Source organism: Catharus ustulatus, chromosome 1 (genome assembly GCF_009819885.2).
Source record: "Catharus ustulatus isolate bCatUst1 chromosome 1, bCatUst1.pri.v2, whole genome shotgun sequence".
NCBI lineage: Eukaryota > Metazoa > Chordata > Aves > Passeriformes > Turdidae > Catharus > Catharus ustulatus.
In genome coordinates, this window is record NC_046221.1 from 163,472,599 (window position 1) to 163,492,056 (window position 19,458).

Sequence of the window (19,458 nt, forward strand, 5' to 3'; positions counted from 1 at the left end):
CAAGGTCAAATGGAAACAAACAGAAGAGGAAGATGTGACACTGCAGAACATCAGGAAGGAAAACACTCTCCACCTCATGACTCACCAGGCTGGGAAAGCAAGAACTTCTGCCTCCCAAATGCCCCAAGGCCATGAGACAAGGCTGTCCCACTCATCCAGGACCAGAATAAAAGCCGACCCAGAACCTCTCCCTCTCACACACTTCTCCTCACTCCTTCTCGTCCAGTGCTGACAACAAGGTGAGCCCCAAAGCCCTGATCTTCCTGCTCCTGAACCCCTGACTGCTCTCTTCCAGCATGCTCAACCCCAGCCTCAGCAGCCCTCATGCCTCACTACAGCCCACAGCAGCTCCCTCATTATCTAGCCCTCCTGAATCATACATCCTCACACTCCCACAGCCTTGCCCTGCCTCACTCCCCTTCTCTTCCAGGGACCCTCCACACCACACCCATGGCCTGCTACGACAGCTGCCGACCCTGCGGACCCACCCCGCTGGCCAACAGCTGCAACAAGCCCTGTGCCCTGCAATGCCAGGACTCTCGTGTCATCATCAACCCTTCCCCTGTGCTGGTCACCCTGCCAGGACCCATCATGACCTCCTTCCCCCAGAACACCGCTGTCGGATCCACCTCCTCGGCTGCCGTGGGCACTGAGCTCAGTGTGCAGGGACAGCCCATCTCTGGTGGCTTTGGTGGCTTTGGCTATGGTCGTGGATTTGGCTATGGGCTGGGCTGTGGTTACGGGTTGGGAGGCCTGGGCTGCTATGGCAGAAGGGGTGGCTACATCTGCTAAGGATCCTCAGCTCCACTCCAGACACCATGCTCCTGCTCAGGGCCAGGATGTCTCTGATGACCTGGCAAAACTCATCCAACCAAAGGAACTTGGCTGATGGTCACCCCAGTTGCCCTTCAGTCTGGCTCCCTTGCATTTGCTGCTTATGACTTTTCACTCTTCTACCTCAATAAAGCTTTTCTGAATTACAACTTAAGTTGAGTCTTTCTTCTTTCTGACCCCACAATTCTTCCAGTCTCACTCAGCACTAAGTCAGGATTCTAGAGTTGACTGGGGTGGTTGAAAAAGTGCTCTAAGTCATCTCTGAGGACTTATTTCCCCATTTTACCACCAACTGGTACACTTTGCTCTTCCAGTGCATCCCACAAATCCTTCATCAAGAATGTTCAATTCTTCATCCATCAGCATTCCAGGTCCTTCTTCTCTGGGCTGCTCTCCACCCCTTCATTGCCCAATCTCTCATCATGTTTGGCATTGCTCCAAACCAAGTGCATGTCCTTGCACTTGGCAACGTTCAACTTCATGAGACTGATATTATCCCAACCTTTTACAGCCCCTTTGCATGACATCCCTTCCCTCCAGACCACCAACTGCACTACTCCGCTTGTCTCTGACTTTGCTGGACATCCACTCAATCCCACTGTCCACGTCCCTGACAATGATGGGAAATAATATGGGAGCTTCAGCCTGTAACCAGTGATCCCTGTTCTCCACACACATGGAGCCAGTGACCACAACAGCTTGACTAAGACTGTCCTCTTTGAGTTAGACAGTCCCATCCCTTCCTTATCAACCACATAATCAAACCACAACTCCACATCATTCCAGACTGAATACGGAGATGCCTTCTGCTACAGGAGCAAATGCTATGCAGAAGTCCAGGTACATGATATTGTTCCCTGACCCCTCATCCAGTAAGACTGGTACAAAGACCAACTCATTAAAACATGCCACAAAGTCAGACAGACGCAGCCCCAATAGCTGGACATGATACTGAAGAGCAGAGGGAAAAGACTCCCCAACTTCTGTGGACAAAATTAAAGCTCATGGAAAAACCTAATCTGGTTTTACCCAGGTTGGGGATCTTTCTCAGAGACAAAACAAGGGAAGGATGAAAGAACAACACAGATAGACACATCATGTTGACCAATAAGCCTTGTGAATGTCTGATGATATTTTGTAGATAGTATGTTTTCAAGGATGTGTTGCCCTCTTTGACCAATGAGTTTTTCCTACATTGCTTTCCACAATCTTCGTTATATAAAGGCCATGGTCTTTTCAATAAATTGCTCTTTCTTGCTGCATGCAAGAGGGGTGCTGTGTTCACTGCCAGTTCCTAGCTATACAGTGACAACCTCATGATTTGCCAGAGGTGCTGCCTGAAAATATGCTCCTATGTCAAGGCCAATGGTTGTCCTAAACCTTCAGACTCAGATCATCCTCAAGGTCATACTCTGGATGTCATCCATCAGAGTCTTGTTTTCCTTGTTCCCAGTTAGCCAGAGATAAACACAACTCTCTAATATGAGCAGAGAAGAGGGGCAGGATCTCCCTCACCTGGATTGGACCAATCCGAAACCTGAAGAACACAGGCTGGGCGATGAGGGGATTGAGACTAGACCCACGAGGAGGACTTGGGATGTTGGTGGATGGAGAATTGGATGTGCTCTGTCCAGGAAAACCCCCCGTATTCTGGGCTCATCCCCCCAGTGTGGGGAGAACAAGAGAATGGAGTAATCTTATCCTCTGCTCTCCTGTACTAAGACCAGACTTCTGTGTTAAAGTCTGGTCCCCAAAAAGACAAGGAAGACATAGACCTGCTTTATCAGATCTGTAGATGGTGAGGTAAAGAAGTTACTGGTGTCCAGCAAAAATGAACACAAGATCCAGAGAGGCTTGTGCCAGAGGCAGGGAACGATCAGCCTTACTGTATCCTGGTCTGTGATTCAGGAGCTGATGGAATTGTGGGATGCATTGGAGAGCAAAATGTACCAGTTGTAGTGAAATGGGGAAATAAATCCTCAATGAGTGCTTGGAGCACTTTTTCAAAAACTACAGTGGATTCAGGAACCCGTATTTAGTGCTGAGTGAGACTGGAATAATCTTGAGTTCAGAAAGAAGAATGACACATATTAAGTTGTGATGCAGGAAAGCTTTATTGAGGTAGAAGAGTGAAAGGCCATAAGCAGCAAACGGAAGGGAGCCAGGCTGAAGTGCAACTGGGGTGATCATCAGCTGAGGTCCTTTGGCTGGAGGAGTTCTGCCAGGTCATCAGAGACTTCCTGGCCCAAAGCAGGAGCATGGTGTCTGGAGTGCTGCTGACGGTTCTTAGCAGATGTAGCCACCCCTTCTGCCATAGCAGCCCAGGCCTCCAAACCCGTAGCCACAGCCCAGCCCATAGCCAAATCCACGGCCATAGCCAAAGCCACCAAAGCCACCAAATCCACCAGAGATGGGCTGTCCCTGCACACTGAGCTCAGTGCCCACGGCAGCCGAGGAGGTGGATCCGACAGCGGTGTTCTGGGGGAAGGAGGTCATGATGGGTCCTGGCAGGGTGACCAGCACAGGGGAAGGGTTGATGATGACACGAGAGTCCTGGCATTGCAGGGCACAGGGCTCGTTGCAGCTGTTGGCCAGCGGGGTGGGTCCACAAGGACGACAGCTGTCGTAGCAGGCCATGGGTGTGGTGTGGAGGGTCCCTGGAAAAGAGGGAGGTGAGGCAGGGCAGGGGTGTGGGGGTGTGAGGGGTGGTGATGCAGGAGGGTGGGGGAGTGTGGAGGCTGCTGTGGGAATATGGGGAGGCATGAGGGCTTCTGAGGTTGGGGATGAGCGTGCTGGAAGAGAAGGGTCAGGGTGCAGTAGCAGGAGGGTAATGGGTTTCAGACTCACCTTGTTGTCTGTAAGAGCAGGAGGAGAAGGCGTGAGGAGAAGTGTGTGAGGGAGAGAGCATCTGGGCTGTCTTTTATGTTGGTTCTGGATGGGTGGGATGGCCTTGTCCCATGGCCTTGAGGCATTTTGGAGGCCGGAGTTCGTAGTTGGCCCAGCCTGATGAGTCATTCTTTGGGTCATGCTTTCCTTCCTGGTTTTCTGTGACTCCATACGCTCCCATTCAGTCTGTGTCCTTCTGACCTTGGTGGCACCTTTTAAATGGGAGCAGCACAGGCCTGTGTTTTCATATTGTTTTGTGTCATGAATGTAGAAGATGGAAACAAAGGCCACAGGAATCTGGATGTTTTGTCCTGTCTTCAATTGCCCCCCAGTCATTCCTGCTGGCCACACCTTTTTCTATGAAATTCAGGATATGATTATTTTCTAGGCTGAAAATTCACATGTTTGTTTACCACCAAGTTTACTGACCACCAGAATCCTAAAGTCCTTCATTGTGGAACTGCTCTTAAGGAGTTCCTCTCCAAAGTTATTATCATGTTTGGGTTTCCGCAAATGCAGGTGCACAACCTTCAACTTGGAGTTCTTGAACTTCTACTACAACTACTACAACTACTGCAACTCGGAGTTGTTGTAAACATTCCCAGTGTCCCTACTACTGGAGTCCCACCATGTTCTTTTGTCATCTGAACTGCAAAAATTCCTTCAAATCTCCTGCGGGTTGTCTCAATCACACAGCTCATGTCCTTGATAAAGGTGTTCAAGAGCAGCAGTCCAAGGCAGAGGCCTGGAGGCCTCATCATCAGTCTCCATGTGTACACAGAGCAACTGAGCATCACTCTCTGGCTGTTCCTCATCCATTCATTATTCCACCCATCAAACCCATCAAACGTCTCTATAGTTTAGAGACCAAGGCTTTTCTGTGGGACTGTGCTAAAGCCCTGACAGTAGTCCAGGCATACGACAGCAGTTACCATTCTCCTAGCTACCAAAGCATTTGAGAAGGGAAGGTCCTTGTAGTCCTGCTGGATCTTAACTGGATCATGAGGTAGACCTTTAGTCTTTGGAATAAAAAGCAGCAACAGTCACTAGGATAGATAACAGAGGAGAAGAAATGCAAGCAGGCTGAGGGAGTTGACCCTCCTGTTCCCCACCACTACTGGGGCTCCAGAGTGAAAAGAGGACATGGACATAACTGACCAAGAGCAGTGTAGGGAGACCTTGACACTGACAGGACTGGGGTATCGTCAAACCGAGGACAAGCTCAAAGAGTAGGGCTTTTCTTGAGAAATGAGGCAAGAATGCAAAATGGACATGATGTCAGTATGGGATGACCGCACTGACAACTCCCCAGTTCTCCTTAGTTTTGGATGAATTTTCTATGTGTCTTGATAGATATCATCAAATGTAGACACACTGGTCTCTAATTCTGGCAATAATTAGCTGCCACCAAGGTGACATGGACAGGAAGAGAAGAGAAGGAGGTGACCCTGCAGAACGTCAGGAAGGAACACACTCTGCACCTCATGACTCACCAGCCTTTGGCAGTCATGACTTGCTGCCTCCAAAAGACCCCAAGGCCATGGGACAAGGTTGTCCCACCCATCCAGGATCAACATAAAAAGCCTGCCTAGAACTTCTCTCCCTCACACTTCTTCTCACGCCTTCTCCTCCATCTCCTGCTGACAGCAAGGTGAGTCTCCAGTCCCTGATCCTCCTTCTCCTGCCTCCCCTGACCCCTCTCTTCCAGCATGCTCAGTCCCAGCCTCTGCAGCCCTCACGCCTCCATATAGCCTGCCCACAGCCTCCACATTCCCTCACCCTCCTGCATCACCAACCCTTGAAAACCCTCAAACCTGCCTTATCTGACTCTCCTCTCTTCCAGGAACCCTCCACACCACACCCATGGCCTGCTACAACAGCTGCAGTCCCTGCGGACCCACCCCGCTGGCCAACAGCTGCAACGAGCCCTGTGCCCTGCAATGCCAGGACTCTCGTGTCATCATCAACCCTTCCCCTGTGCTGGTCACCCTGCCAGGACCCATCATGACCTCCTTCCCCCAGAACACCGCCGTCGGATCCACCTCCTCGGCTGCCGTGGGCACTGAGCTCAGTGTGCAGGGACAGCCCATCTCTGGTGGCTTTGGTGGCTTTGGTGGCTTTGGCTATGGCCGTGGATTTGGCTATGGGCTGGGCTGTGGTTACGGGCTGGGAGGCCTGGGCTGCTATGGCAGAAGGGGTGGCTACAACTGCTAAGGACCCTCAGCACCAGTCCAGACACCATGCACCTGCTCTGGGCCAGGAAGTCTCTGATGACCCTGCAAAACTCCTCCAACCAAAGGACCTCGGCTGATTGTCACGACAGCTGCACTTCAGCCTGGTTCCCTTGCATTTGCTGCTTAAGACTTTTCACGCTTCTACCTCAATAAAGCTTTCCTGCATCACATCTTAAGACGTGTCTTTCCTCTTTCTGATACCAAGATTCTTCCAGTCTCATTCAGCACTAAGTCAGATTTCCAGAATTCACTGGGGTCAATGAAAAAATGCTGCAAGTCCTCTTTGAGGATTTATTTTCCCATTCTACTACCAACTGGTACACTTTGCTCTTCCCGTGCATCCCACAATTCTTCTGTCAAGAAGTCTTTGGTGATCTGAGACCAAACCACCTGCAAGCAAAGACGCCTTGCATGATGGTCTCCCTACTTGTATCTCAGCCCGACCTCTTCCACTTGCTGCTCATTATTTTCATTTTTTTTACGCCACAATAAAGTTCTCTTTCTTTACTGCATTGTAAAGTGTCCTCTATTTCTCAACCACACACTGGCACAACTTATCCTCGCATGGTCGCCCACAAAGCCTTCACTTGCTTGATCCCAGACCTGGATACACAAATGCAGGTCTATCCCGACCTCTGACAAGCCATGTACAGATGCTGTGTTTGCATTGGCCATGGCATGTTCATGGTCAGGGCATGTTCAATTCTTCATCCACCAACATTCCAGGTCCTTCTCCTCTGGGCTGCTCTCAACCCCCTCATTGCCCAATCTGTGGTCATGTTTGGCATTGCTCCAAAACAATTGCAGGACCTTGCACTTGGCCACGTTCAGCTTCATGAGACTGACAATACCCCACTGCCCCAATCTGTTCTAGACCTTCTGGATGACATCCCTTCCCTGAAGACAACCGACTGCACTACTCCACTTGTCTCTGATTTTTCTGCACATCCCACTCAATCACTGGCAAAGATGGGAAATAATACTGGAGCTTCAGCCTCTCACCAGTCATCCCTGTTCTCCACACACATGGAGCCAGTGACCACAACAGCTTGACTAAGACTGTCTTCTTTGAGTTAGACCATCCCATCCATTCCTTATCCACCACATAATCAAACCACAGCTCCACATCTTTCCAGACGGAATACACAGATGCCTTCTGCCAGAGTAACAAATGCTATGCAGAAGTCGAGGTACATGATATTGTTCCCTCTCCCTCATCCAGCAAGACTGGTACCAATACCAACTCATTAAAAGATGCCACCAAGTAAGAGAGACATGGCCCCAATCGCTGGACATGATGCTGAAGAGCGGAGGGAAAACACTCCCCAACATTTGTGGACAGTACTGATGGCTCTTGGAAAAATCTAATCGGGTTTTGCCAAGGCTGGGGATCTTTCTCAGAGACAAAACAACGGAAGGATGAAAGAACAACATAGACAGACACCTCGTGTTGACCACCAAGCCGTGCAAATGTCTCATGATATTTTGTAGATAGTATGTTTTCAAGGAGGTGGGCAGCACAAGAGAGTGGGATAATCTCATCCTCTGCTCTCCTGTACTAAGACCAGACTTCTGTGTTAAACTCTGGGCGGCAAAAAGACAAGGAAGATATAGTCCTGCTTCATCAGATCTGTAGATGGTGTGGCACAGAAGTTACTGGTGTCCAGCAAAAATGAACACAAGAGCCAGAGAGGCTTGTGCCAGAGGCAGGGATCAATCTGCCTAACTGTATCCAGGGGATATCCCGTATCTGAGATTCAGGAGCTGAAGGATTTGTGGGATGCACTGGAAGAGCAAAGTGTGCCAGTTGGTAGTAGAATGGGAAATAAATCCTCAAAGAGGTCTTGGAGCACTTTTTCAACAACTGCAGCGGATTCTGGAATGCTGACCTAGTACTGAGTGAGACTGGAATAATCTCGAGATCAGAAAGAATAAAGACTCATCTTAAGATGTGATGCAGGAAAGCTTTATTGAGGTAGAAGCGTGAAAAGCCATAAGCAGCAAATGGAAGGAAACCAGGCTGAAGTGCAACCAGGGTAACAATCAGCCGAGGGCCCTTGGTTGGAGGAGTTTTGCCAGGTCATCAGAGACTTCCTGGCCCAGAGGAGGAGCATGGTGTCTGGAGTGGTGCTGAGGGTCCTTAGCAGATGTAGCCACCCCTTCTGCCATAGCAGCCCAGGCCTCCCAGCCCGTAGCCACAGCCCAACCCGTAGCCAAATCCACGGCCATAGCCAAAGCCACCAAAGCCACCAAATCCACCAGAGATGGGCTGTCCCTGCACACTGAGCTCAGTGCCCACGGCAGCCGAGGAGGTGGATCCGACGGCGGTGTTCTGGGGGAAGGAGGTCATGATGGGTCCTGGCAGGGTGACCAGCACAGGGGAAGGGTTGATGATGACACGAGAGTCCTGGCATTGCAGGGCACAGGGCTCGTTGCAGCTGTTGGCCAGCGGGGTGGGTCCACAGGGACTGCAGCTGTTGTAACAGGCCATGGGTGTGGTGTGGAGGGTCCCTGGAAGAGAGGGGAGTGAGATAAGGCAGGTTTGAGGGTTTTCAAGGGTTGGTGATGCAGGAGGGTGAGGGAGTGGGGAGGCTGTGGGGAGGCTATATGGAGGCGTGAGGGCTGCAGAGGCTGGGACTGAGCATGCTGGAAGAGAGGGGTCAGGGGAGGCAGGAGAAGGAGGATCAGGGGCTGGAGACTCACCTTGCTGTCAGCAGGAGATGGAGGAGAAGGCGTGAGAAAAAGTGTGTGAGGGTCAGAGGCTCTAGGCAGGCTTTTTATGCTGGTCCTGGTTGGGTAGGACCGCCTTGTCCCATGGCCTTGGGGTCTTTTGGAGGCAGCAAGTCATGACTGCCAAAGGCTGGTGAGTCATGAGGTGCAGAGTGTGTTCCTTCCTGACGTTCTGCAGGGTCACCTCCTTCTCTTCTCTTCCTGTCCATGTCACCTTGGCGACAGGTAATTATTGCCAGAATTAGAGACCAGTGTGGCTACATTTGATGACATCTATCAAGACACATTTAAAATTCATCCAAAACTAAGGAGAACTGGGGAGTTGTCAGTGAGGTCATCCTGTATTGACAAGATGCCCCTTGTGCATTGTTGCCTCATTTCTCAAGAAAAGCCCTACTCTTTGAGCTTGTCCTGGGTTTGACGATACCCCAGTCCTGTCAGTGTCAAGGTCTCCCTACACTGCTCTTGGTCAGTTATGTCCATGTCCTCTTTTCAGCCTGCTTGCATTTCTTCTCCTCTCTCACATATCCTGGTGACTGCTGATGCTTTTTATTCCAAAGACTAAAGGTCTACCTCATTATCCAGTTAAGATCCAACAGGACTACAAGGACCTTCCCTTCTCAAATGCTTTGGTAGCTAGGGGAATGGCAACTGCTGTTGTATACCTGGACTACTGTCAGGGCTTTAGCACAGTCCCACAGAAGAGTCTTGGTCTCTAAACTACAGAGACGTGGGTTTGATGGGAGGACTAATGAATGAATGAGGAACAGCCGGAGAGGGATGCTCAATTGCTCTGTGTACACATGGAGACTGATGATGAGGCCTCCAGGCCTCTGCCTTGGAGTGCTGCTCTTAAAGCCCTTTATCAAAGACATGAGCTGTGTGATTGAGACCACCCGCAGGAGATCTGAAGGTACCAGGAATTTGTGCAGAGAAGTTGACAAAAGAACATAGGGGGATTCCATCAATACGGACACTGGGAATGTTGATAACAACTCCAAGTTTTCTTAGTAGTAGTAGTTCAAGAACCCCATGTTGAAGGTTGTGCACCTGCATTTGGGGAAACCCAAACATAATAACAGCTTTGGAGAGGAACTCCTTAGGAGCAGTTCCACAATGAAGGATTTGAGTATTCTGGTGGTCAGAAATCTTGGCAGTAAACAGAAATGTGAATTTTCATTCTAGGAAACAATCATATCCTGAATTTCATAGAAAAAGGTGTGGCCAGCAGGAATGGCTGGGGGTCAATTGAAGACAGGAGAAAACACCCAGATTCCTGTGGCCTTTGTTTCCATCTTCTACATTCATGACACAAAACAATATGAAAACACTGACCTGTGCTGCTCCCATTTAAAAGGTGCCGCCAAGGTCAATAGGACACAGACTGAATGGGAGCGTATGGAGTCACAGAAAACCAGGAAGGAAAGCATGACCCAAAGAATGACTCATCAGGCTGGGCCAACTACGAACTCCGGCCTCCAAAATGCCTCAAGGCCATGGGACAAGGCCATCCCACCCATCCAGAACCAACATAAAAGACGGCCCAGATGCTCTCTCCCTCACACACTTCTCCTCACGCCTTCTCCTCCTGCTCTTACAGACAACAAGGTGAGTCTGAAACCCATTACCCGCCTGCTCCTGCACCCCTGACCCTTCTCTTCCAGCACACTCATCCCCAACCTCAGCAACCCTCACGTCTCCCCACAGACCCACAACAGCCTCCACACTCCCTCACCCTCCTGTATCACCACCCCTCAGATCCCCACACCCCTGCCCTGCCTCACCTCATTCTTTTCCAGGGACCCTCCACACCACACCCATGGCCTGCTACGACCTCTGCCGTCCCTGCGGACCCACCCCGCTGGCCAACAGCTGCAACGAGCCCTGTGCCCTGCAATGCCAGGACTCTCGTGTCATCATCAACCCTTCCCCTGTGCTGGTCACCCTGCCAGGACCTATCATGACCTCCTTCCCCCAGAACACCGCCGTTGGATCCACCTCCTCGGCTGCCGTGGGCACTGAGCTCAGTGTGCAGGGACAGCCCATCTCTGGTGGATTTGGTGGCTTTGGTGGCTTTGGCTATGGCCGTGGATTTGGCTATGGGCTGGGCTGTGGCTACGGGCTTGGAGGCCTGGGCTGCTATGGCAGAAGGGGTGGCTACATCTGCTAAGGACCCTCAGCACCACTCCAGACACCATGCTCCTGCTCTGGGCCAGGAAGTCTCTGATGACCTGGCAAAACTCCTCCAACCAAAGGACCTCGGCTGATGGTCACCCCAGTTGCACTTCAACCTGACTCCCTTCCATTTGCTGCTTCTGGCCTTTCACTCTTCTACCTCAATAAAGCTTTTCTGCATTACAACTTATGAGTCTTTCTTGTTTCTGAACTCAAGATTATTCCAGTCTCACTCAGCACTAAATACAGGTTCCTGAATCCACTGCAGTTTTTGAAAAAGTGCTCCAAGCACTCATTGAGGATTTATTTCCCCAATTCACTACAACTGGTACATTTTGCTCTCCAATGCATCCCACAATTCCATCAGCTCCTGAATAACATACCTGGATACAGTACGGCAGATTGGCCCCTGCCTCTGGCACAAGCCTCTCTGGCTGTTGTGTTCATTTTTGCTGGACACCAGTAACTTCTTTACCTCACCATTACAGATCTGATTAAACAGGTCTATGACTTCCTTGTCTTTTTGGGGACCAGACTTTAACACAGAAATCTGGTCTCATTACAGGAGAGCAGAGGATGAGATTACTCCATTCTCTTGTTCTCCTCACACTGAGGGAATGAGCCCAGGATACGGGGGGTTTTCCTGGACAGAGCACATCCAATTCTCCATCCACCAACATCCCAAGTCCTCCTCGTGGGGCTAGTCTCAATCCCCTCATCGCCCAGCCTGTGTTCTGCAGGTTTCGGATTGGTCCAATCCAGGTGAGGGAGATCCTGCCCCTCTTCTCTGCTCATATTAGAGAGTTGTGTTTATCTCTGGCTAACTGGGAACAAGGAAAACAAGACTCTGATGGATGACATCCAGAGTATGACCTTGAGGATGATCTGAGGCTGAAGGTTTAGGACAGCCATTGGCCTTGCCATAGGGGCATTTTTTCAGGCAGCACCTCTGGCAAATCATGAGGTTGTCACTGCATAGCTAGGAACCGGCAAAACAACAGCACACCCCTCTTGCGTGCAGCAAGAAAGAGCAATTTATTGAAAAGACCATGGCCTTTATATAACGAAGATTGTGGAAAGCAATGTAGAAAAAAATCATTGGTCAAAGAGGGCAACACATCCTTGAAAACATACTATCTACAAAATATCATGAGATATTCACAAGGCTTATTGGTCAACATGATGTGTCTATCTGTGTTGTTCTTTCATCCTTCCCTTGTTTTGTCTCTGAGAAAGATCCCCAACCTGGGTAAAACCAGATTAGGTTTTTCCATGAGCTTTAATTTTGTCCACAGAAGTTGGGGTGTCTTTTCCCTCTGCTCTTCAGTATCATGTCCAGCTATTGGGGCTGTGTCTGTCTGACTTTGTGGGATGTTTTAATGAGTTGGTCTTGGTACCAGTCTTACTGGATGAGGGAGAGGGAACAATATCATGTACATCGACTTCTGCATAGTCTTTGTTCCTGTAGCAGAAGGCATCTCTGTATTCATTCTGGAAAGATGTGGAGTTGTGGTTTGACTATGTGGTGGATAAGGAAGGGAGGGGATGGTCTAACTCCAAGAGGACAGTCTTAGTCATGCTGTTGTGGTCACTGGCTCCATGTGTGTGGAGAACAGGGATCACTGGTTACAGGCTGAAGCTCCCATATTATTTCCCATCATTGTCAGGGACATGGACAGTGGGATTGAGTGGGATGTCCAGTAAAATCAGAGACAAGAGGAGCAGTGCAGTTGGTGGTCTGGAGGGAAGGGATGTCATCCAAACGGGCTATAAAAGGTAGGGATAATATCAGTCTCATGAAGTTGAATGTTGCCAAGTGCAAGGACATGCACTTGGTTTGGAGCAATGCCAAACATGACGAGAGATTGGGCAATGAAGGGTTGGAGAGCAGCCCAGAGAAGAAGGACCTGGAATGCTGATGGATGAAGAATTGAACATTCTTGATGAAGGATTTGTGGGATGAACTGGAACAGCAAAGTGTACCAGTTGGTGGTAAAATGGGGAAATAAGTCCTCAGAGATGACTTAGAGCACTTTTTCAACCACCCCAGTCAGCTCTAGAATCCTGACTTAGTGCTGAGTGAGACTGGAAGAATTTTGGGGTCAGAAAGAAGAAAGACTCAACTTAAGATGTGATGCAGGAAATCTTTATTGAGGTAGAAGAGTGAAAAGCCACAAGCAGCAAATGCAAGGGAGCCAGGCTGAAGTGCAACTGGGGTCACCATCAGCCAAGTTCCTTTGGTTAGAGGAGTTCTGCCAGGTCATCAGAGACTTCCTGACCCAGAGTAGGTGCATGGTGTCTGGAGTGGTGCTGAGGGTTCTTAGCAGATGTAGCCACCCCTTCTGCCATAGCAGCCCAGGCCTCCCAGCCCATAACCACAGCCCAGCCCATAGCCAAATCCACGGCCATAGCCAAAGCCACCAAAGCCACCAAATCCACCAGAGATGGGCTGTCCCTGCACACTGAGCTCAGTGCCCACGGCAGCCGAGGAGGTGGATCCGACGGCGGTGTTCTGGGGGAAGGAGGTCATGATGGGTCCTGGCAGGGTGACCAGCACAGGGGAAGGGTTAATGATGACACGAGAGTCCTGGCATTGCAGGGCACAGGGCTCGTTGCAGCTGTTGGCCAGCGGGGTGGGTCCGCAGGGACGGCAGAGGTCGTAGCAGGCCATGGGTGTGGTGTGGAGGGTCCCTGGAAGAGAGGGGAGTGAGGCAGGGCAGGGGTGTGGGGGTGTGAGGGGTGGTGATGCAGGAGGGTGAGGGAGTGTGGAAGCTGCTGTGAGGTCATGGAGTGGTGTTTGAGCTGCTGAGGCTGGGATGGAGTGTGCTGGAGGAGAGGTGTCTGGGGTCCAGGTGGAGGAGGGTCAGGAGTTTGAAACTCACCTTGTTGTCAGCACGATGAGAAGGCGCGAGGAGAAGTGTGTGAAGGACAGAGGCTCTAGGCCGGCTTTTATCCTGGTCCTGGATGAGTGAGACAGCCTTGTCCCATGGCCTTGGGGCATTTGGGAGGCAGCACATTCCCGGCCAAGCCTGGTGACTCACGAGGCAGGGAATACGTTCCTTCCTGATATTCTGCTGTGTCACATCTTCCTCTTTTGTTCATTTCCATTTGACCTTGGTGGCAGCTAATAACTGCTAGAATTAGAAACCCATGTGGGTTTATTTGATGACATCTATCCAGAGACGTAGAGGATTCAACCAAACCTTATGAGAACTGGGGAGTTGTCCGTGAGGTCATGCAATATTGACATGACCTATTTGCATTCCTGCCACCTGTCTCAAGAAACTGCCAGCTCTTTCAGCTTCCCTTAGTTTTCAGGATATCCCAGCACTGTCAGTGTCATGGTCTCCCTACACTGCTCTTGGCCAAACATGTCCCTGCCCTTGTTCCATTTTTGAGCCCAAAAGTGATGGGGATAGGAGGGTCAACTCCTTCAACGTGCTTGTATTTCTTCTCCTACGTTACATAATATTGTAACTGCTGGTGCTTTTTATTCCAAAGACAACATGTCAAACTCATGATGCAGTTAAGCTCCAGCTGGACTATAACGACCTTCCCTTCTTGAATGCTTTGGTAGCCAAGGGAATGGCAACTCTTGTCATGTGCCTGGATTACTGTCAGGGCTTTAGCACAGTCCCACAGAACACCCTTGGTCTCTAAACTACAGAGACGTGGGTTTGATGGGTGAACTAATGAATGGATGAGGAACAGTCAGAGAGTGATCGTCAATGGATCTATGCACAAGCAAAGGCTGATGATGAGGCCTTCATGACTCTGCCTTGTACTGGTGATTTTGAATACTTCGTGATTTTGATGTGAGCAGTGAGATTGAGACCACCCTCAGAATGCTTGCAGTGCCAGGAAACTGAGCCTTGAGGTTGACACAAGAACAAGAAGAGTTCCCAACAGAGGGGACACAGGCAATGTTGAGCACATAAGAACCTAAAGTGCTACCTGGCACCTGCACTGGGGCAATCCCAAATGTAAGAACAGCTTGGCCGAGGAACTCCTTGAGAACAGTTCCACAGAGAAAAACCTGTGGGTTCTGGTGGTCAAAAATATTGACAGGAAACAGCAAAGAAAATTTTCAGTCCAGAAAAGCAACCATATCCTGGATTACATAGAAACAGGTGTGGCCAGCAAGAATGGTTGGGGGTCAATTGAAGACAGGAGAAAACACCCAGATTCCTGTGGCCTTTGTTTCCATCTTCTACATTCCTGAGACAAAACAATATGAAAACACTGGCCTGTGCTGTTCCCATTTAAAAGTTGCCGCCAAGGTCAGAAGGACACACATTCAAGGGGAGCTCATGGAGGCACAGAACATCAGGAAGGAAAACATTACCCATGGAATGACTCATCAGGCTGGGCCAACCAAAAACTGCTACCTCTAAAATGTCCCAAGGCCATGGGACAAGGTCCCACCCCTCCAGGACCAACATAAAAAGCCAGTCCAGAGCCTCTCTCCGTCACACACTTCTCCTCACACCTTCTCCTCGCGCTGACAACAAGGTGAGTCTCAATGCCCTGACCCTCCTGCTGTTGCCACCCTGACCCCTCTCTTCCAGCATCCTCAACCCCAACTTCAGTAGCCCTCATGCCTCCCCACAGCCCCACAACAGCCTCCACACTCCCTCACCCTCCTACATCACCACCCCTCACACCCCCATAGCCCTACCCTGCCTCACCCCCCTCTCTTCCAGGGACCCTCCACACCACACCCATGGCCTGCTACGACAGCTGCCGTCCCTGCGGACCCACCCCGCTGGCCAACAGCTGCAACGAGCCCTGTGCCCTGCAATGCCAGGACTCTCGTGTCATCATCAACCCTTCCCCTGTGCTGGTCACCCTGCCAGGACCCATCATGACCTCCTTCCCCCAGAACACCGCCGTTGGATCCACCTCCTCGGCTGCCGTGGGCACTGAGCTCAGTGTGCAGGGACAGCCCATCTCTGGTGGCTTTGGTGGCTTTGGCTACGGCCTTGGCTATGGCCGTGGATTTGGCTATGGGCTGGGCTGTGGTTATGGGCTGGGAGGCCTGGGTTGCTATGGCAGAAGGGGCGGCTACATCTGCTAAGAACCCTCAGCACCACTCCAGATACCAACCGCCCAATCCCTGGAATACACCCCATACCTTGAGGATAACTCTCAAGTCCAAGGCTCTGAAACAGGTTCACCACTTCCAGCTCCTGCTCACAGAGCCCAAAGCAAGGCAGTAGCTAAGGGGCCAGTCCTGCAAACATGGCCCTTTTTCCTCCCCCTCTTCTCCAAATCCATGCTCTGTATAACCTCTTCAGCTCTGTCTGTTCCACTCGGTTGTGAATCTCCTCGCCCAGGCCAGACACCATCAGGCTCCTCTGCTGAGCTGTTCCCACTCTCCGATAGGAAGGCCTTGATGCTCTGGCCAAACCATCTGCAAGGAAATTACCTTGGCTGATGGTTGCCCTGCTTGCAGCTCAGACCAGCTCACATGCCCTGGCTGCTCCTGAGTTTTCACTGTTCTACCTCAATAAAGTTTTCCTGCATCATAAACACAGAAGACTCTGTCTTCTTTCTTCTTTCTAGATAGTTTGAGATAAGGCAAGATTGTTGAGGCTATTTGGGTTGTTGGAGATGTGCTCCAAGACCTCTTTTAGAAACTATTTACCCAATTTCACTACCGACTGGTACACTTTGTTCTTCCTGTGCATCATAGCAAGTTTTGAGTTGCTTGAACACACGCCTGGATACACTAATGGGCGTCTGTCCATGTCTGTGACACAACGAGCTCCTGGGTGGTGTGCTCACTCTGGCTGCACACAAGTTCCTCCAGACCCTCATCATCTCCTAAGGCCATTTACAGATCTGTTTGAGCAAGTCCATGTCTTCCATTTTTTGTGTCCTCAGTGTGGAGCACACAAGCCTGGTCTCATCAGAGTGCAGCAGAGGGGCAGAATGTGCTGCTCACACTGTGGGGATAGCCCCAGGACATGGGGGAGTTTTGCTCAACTCATTCACGTGGCCAGGACATGTCCATTTCTTCATCCACCAACACCCAAAACCCTTCTGCTCAGGGATGCTTTTCATTAACTCATGGCCCATCCAACATGCATTACTGAGATGGATCCAATGCAAATGCAGGACCTTCCTCCCTGCCCTGTTAACCTTCATGGGTTTCACACCAGCCCATCTCCCCAGCCTGTCCAGAACCCTCTGGATGCCATCCTTTCCATCCAGACAATCAAGCACACGACTCACCTTACTGTTATTCACATTCTTGCTGCAGGGAGGCACAATTGCAGTCTCCATGTTGCTGACAAAGATAGGAAGTGATAATGATTGCAACACAAGTCTCTTTGGGTCATCATTCATCCTTGTTCTCTACACAGGGACGTGGAGCCTTTGAGCACAACTCTTTGAATGAGACCATCACACCCATTTCCTTCTTGACTAAATGCTCCAACCATCAATTCCACATCTCTTAAGCTGAGAGACAAAGATGTTTTCTGGCAAAGGCACAAATACTGTGCATGAATCCAGGTACAGGATATCTGTCCATCTTCCCTCATCCACCCATGTTGGAACCAATTCCAACTCATCAAAGCTGTCACCATGTCAGAAGGGCATGGCCTTAAGAGTAGGATATGGAATCTAAGAGCTGTGGGAAGCAAAACAATCTCAGTCTCACTACTCACGGGGCCCTGCCAGGCAATGACTGCTGCCTGGAATATGTCCCAATGTCATGGGCCAAGGTTGTGCCAAACCTGCAGCCCTCAATCACCCTCAAGGCCACGCTCTTGATGTTCTCCAGCAGAGTCTTGTCTTCCTTGTTTCCAGTAACCCAGAGATTAACAGACTTCTGCAATATCTCCAGAGAGGAGTAGAGCAGAGGGGCAGAATCTGCTGCAACAAAATTGGAGTAATCTGGAATGGACACAGGGTGGGTCATGAGATTATTCAGATCAGCCTCAAAGAGGAGGACTTGGGGGGTTGGTGGATGGAGAATTGAAGGTGCACCGGCCATTTGCACTCATGGACATGAAAATCCCTGGTATCCAGGGCTCAGCCTTATAGTGTTGGGGAGCACTGGGGAGTGGGGGAATCTCACACTCTGCTCTCCTGTACTAAGACCAGACTTCTGTGTTGAGCTCTGAGCGCCAAAAAGACAAGGAAGACATGGAACTGCTTCATCAGATCTGTAGATGGCGGAGGACAGGAACAACTGGTGTCCACAAAAATGAACACAGCACCCAAGAGAGGCTTGTGCCAGAGGCAGGATCAATCTGCCTTACTGTATCCAGGTCTGTGATTCAAGAGCTGAAGGATTTGTGGGATGCACTGGAAGGAAAAAATATGCCAGTTAGTAGTAAAATGGGGAAATAAACCCTAAAAGCCCTCTTGGAGGCATTTTTCATCAACCTCAGTGGACTCTGGAACACTGACTTAGTGCTGAGTGAGACTGGAAAAATCTTGGGATCAGAAAGAAGAAAAACTCATCTGAAGATTTGATGCAGGAAAACTTTATTGAGGTAGAAGAGTGAAAGGCCACAAGTAGCAAATGGAAGGGAGCCAGGCTGAAGTGCAACTGGGGTCACCATCAGCCGAGGTCCTTTGGTTGGATGAGTTTTGGCGGGTCATCAGAGACTTCCTGGCCCAGAGTTGGAGCATGGTGTCTGGAGTGGTGATGAGGTTCCTTAGCAGATGTAGCCGCCCCTTCTGCCATAGCAGCCCAGGCCTCCCAGCCCATAACCACAGCCCAGCCCATAGCCAAATCCACGGCCATAGCCAAAGCCACCAAAGCCACCAAATCCACCAGAGATGGGCTGTCCCTGCACACTGAGCTCAGTGCCCACGGCAGCCGAGGAGGTGGATCCAACGGCGGTGTTCTGGGGGAAGGAGGTCATGATGGGTCCTGGCAGGGTGACCAGCACAGGGGAAGGGTTGATGATGACACGAGAGTCCTGGCATTGCAGGGCACAGGGCTTGTTGCAGCTGTTGGCCAGCGGGGTGGGTCCACAGGGTCGGCAGAGGTCGTAGCAGGCCATGGGTGTGGTGTGGAGGGTCCCTGGAAGAGAGGGGAGTGAGGCAGGGCAGGGGTGTGGGGGTGTGAGGGGTGGTGATGCAGGAGGGTGAGGGAGTGTGGAGGCTGCTGTGGGGCTGTGGGGAGGTGTGAGGCCTGCTGAGGCTGGGGCTGAGTGTGCTGGAAGAGAGGGGTCAGGGGTGCAGGAGCAGGAGGGTCAGGGGCTTGAGACTCACTTTGTTATCCACAGGAGCAGGAGGAGAAGGCGTGAGGAGGAGTGTGTGAGGGAGAGAGGCTTTGGTCCTGCTTTTATTCTGGTCCTGGATGGGCGGGACATCCTTGTCTCATGGCCTTGGGGCATTTAGGAGGCAGTAAGTCATGCCTGGCCCAGCCTGGCGAGGCATGAGGTGGGGAGTGTTTTCCTTCCTGATGTTCTGCAGTGTCACCTCTTCCGCTTGTATTCATATCCATCTCATGTTGGCAGAATCCAGAAACTGCCAGAATTAGAGACCAGTACGGGTTGATTTGATCATATCTATCAAGACATGCAGAGAATTCAACCAAACCTCAGGAGAACTGGGGAGTCATCACCGGGGTCAT

At 50.7% G+C, this 19,458-nt stretch overlaps 9 protein-coding genes across 10 annotated transcripts in view; 4 read left to right on the forward strand and 5 right to left on the reverse strand.

The window, feature by feature from the left end:
* Positions 1–19,458, reverse strand: part of LOC116996264 (feather keratin B-4-like) — a 93,901-nt gene that overhangs the window by 6,405 nt on the left and 68,038 nt on the right. Inside the window, exon 3 of one of the 2 annotated variants that reach the window (XM_033059639.1) lies at positions 19,283–19,352. The exons of the other annotated variant lie outside the window; for it this stretch is intronic. Coding sequence (XP_032915530.1) covers positions 19,320–19,352 — 33 coding nt within the window. The 3' untranslated portion in view covers positions 19,283–19,319. Of the gene's footprint in view, positions 1–19,282; positions 19,353–19,458 lie in introns of those variants that run through there. 2 annotated transcript variants of the gene reach the window in all.
* On the forward strand, positions 451–792 carry LOC116996409 (feather beta keratin-like). Its single transcript, XM_033059995.1, has one exon. The coding sequence runs from the start codon at positions 451–453 to the stop codon at positions 790–792; it is 342 nt and encodes a 113-aa protein (XP_032915886.1).
* On the reverse strand, positions 3,121–3,471 carry LOC116996350 (feather keratin B-4-like). The gene has a single exon (XM_033059848.1). The coding sequence runs from the start codon at positions 3,469–3,471 to the stop codon at positions 3,121–3,123; it is 351 nt and encodes a 116-aa protein (XP_032915739.1).
* LOC116996320 (feather keratin B-4-like) lies at positions 5,584–5,934 on the forward strand. Its single transcript, XM_033059763.1, has one exon. It carries the CDS (start codon positions 5,584–5,586, stop codon positions 5,932–5,934), a length of 351 nt encoding a protein of 116 aa, XP_032915654.1.
* Positions 8,095–8,445, reverse strand: LOC116996309 (feather keratin B-4-like). Its single transcript, XM_033059737.1, has one exon. The coding sequence runs from the start codon at positions 8,443–8,445 to the stop codon at positions 8,095–8,097; it is 351 nt and encodes a 116-aa protein (XP_032915628.1).
* On the forward strand, positions 10,504–10,854 carry LOC116996373 (feather keratin B-4-like). Its single transcript, XM_033059918.1, has one exon. It carries the CDS (start codon positions 10,504–10,506, stop codon positions 10,852–10,854), a length of 351 nt encoding a protein of 116 aa, XP_032915809.1.
* Positions 13,180–13,530, reverse strand: LOC116996359 (feather keratin B-4-like). The gene has a single exon (XM_033059876.1). The coding sequence runs from the start codon at positions 13,528–13,530 to the stop codon at positions 13,180–13,182; it is 351 nt and encodes a 116-aa protein (XP_032915767.1).
* Positions 15,582–15,936, forward strand: LOC116996301 (feather beta keratin-like). The gene has a single exon (XM_033059724.1). The coding sequence runs from the start codon at positions 15,583–15,585 to the stop codon at positions 15,934–15,936; it is 354 nt and encodes a 117-aa protein (XP_032915615.1). The 5' UTR covers position 15,582.
* On the reverse strand, positions 18,533–18,883 carry LOC116996360 (feather keratin B-4-like). Its single transcript, XM_033059892.1, has one exon. It carries the CDS (start codon positions 18,881–18,883, stop codon positions 18,533–18,535), a length of 351 nt encoding a protein of 116 aa, XP_032915783.1.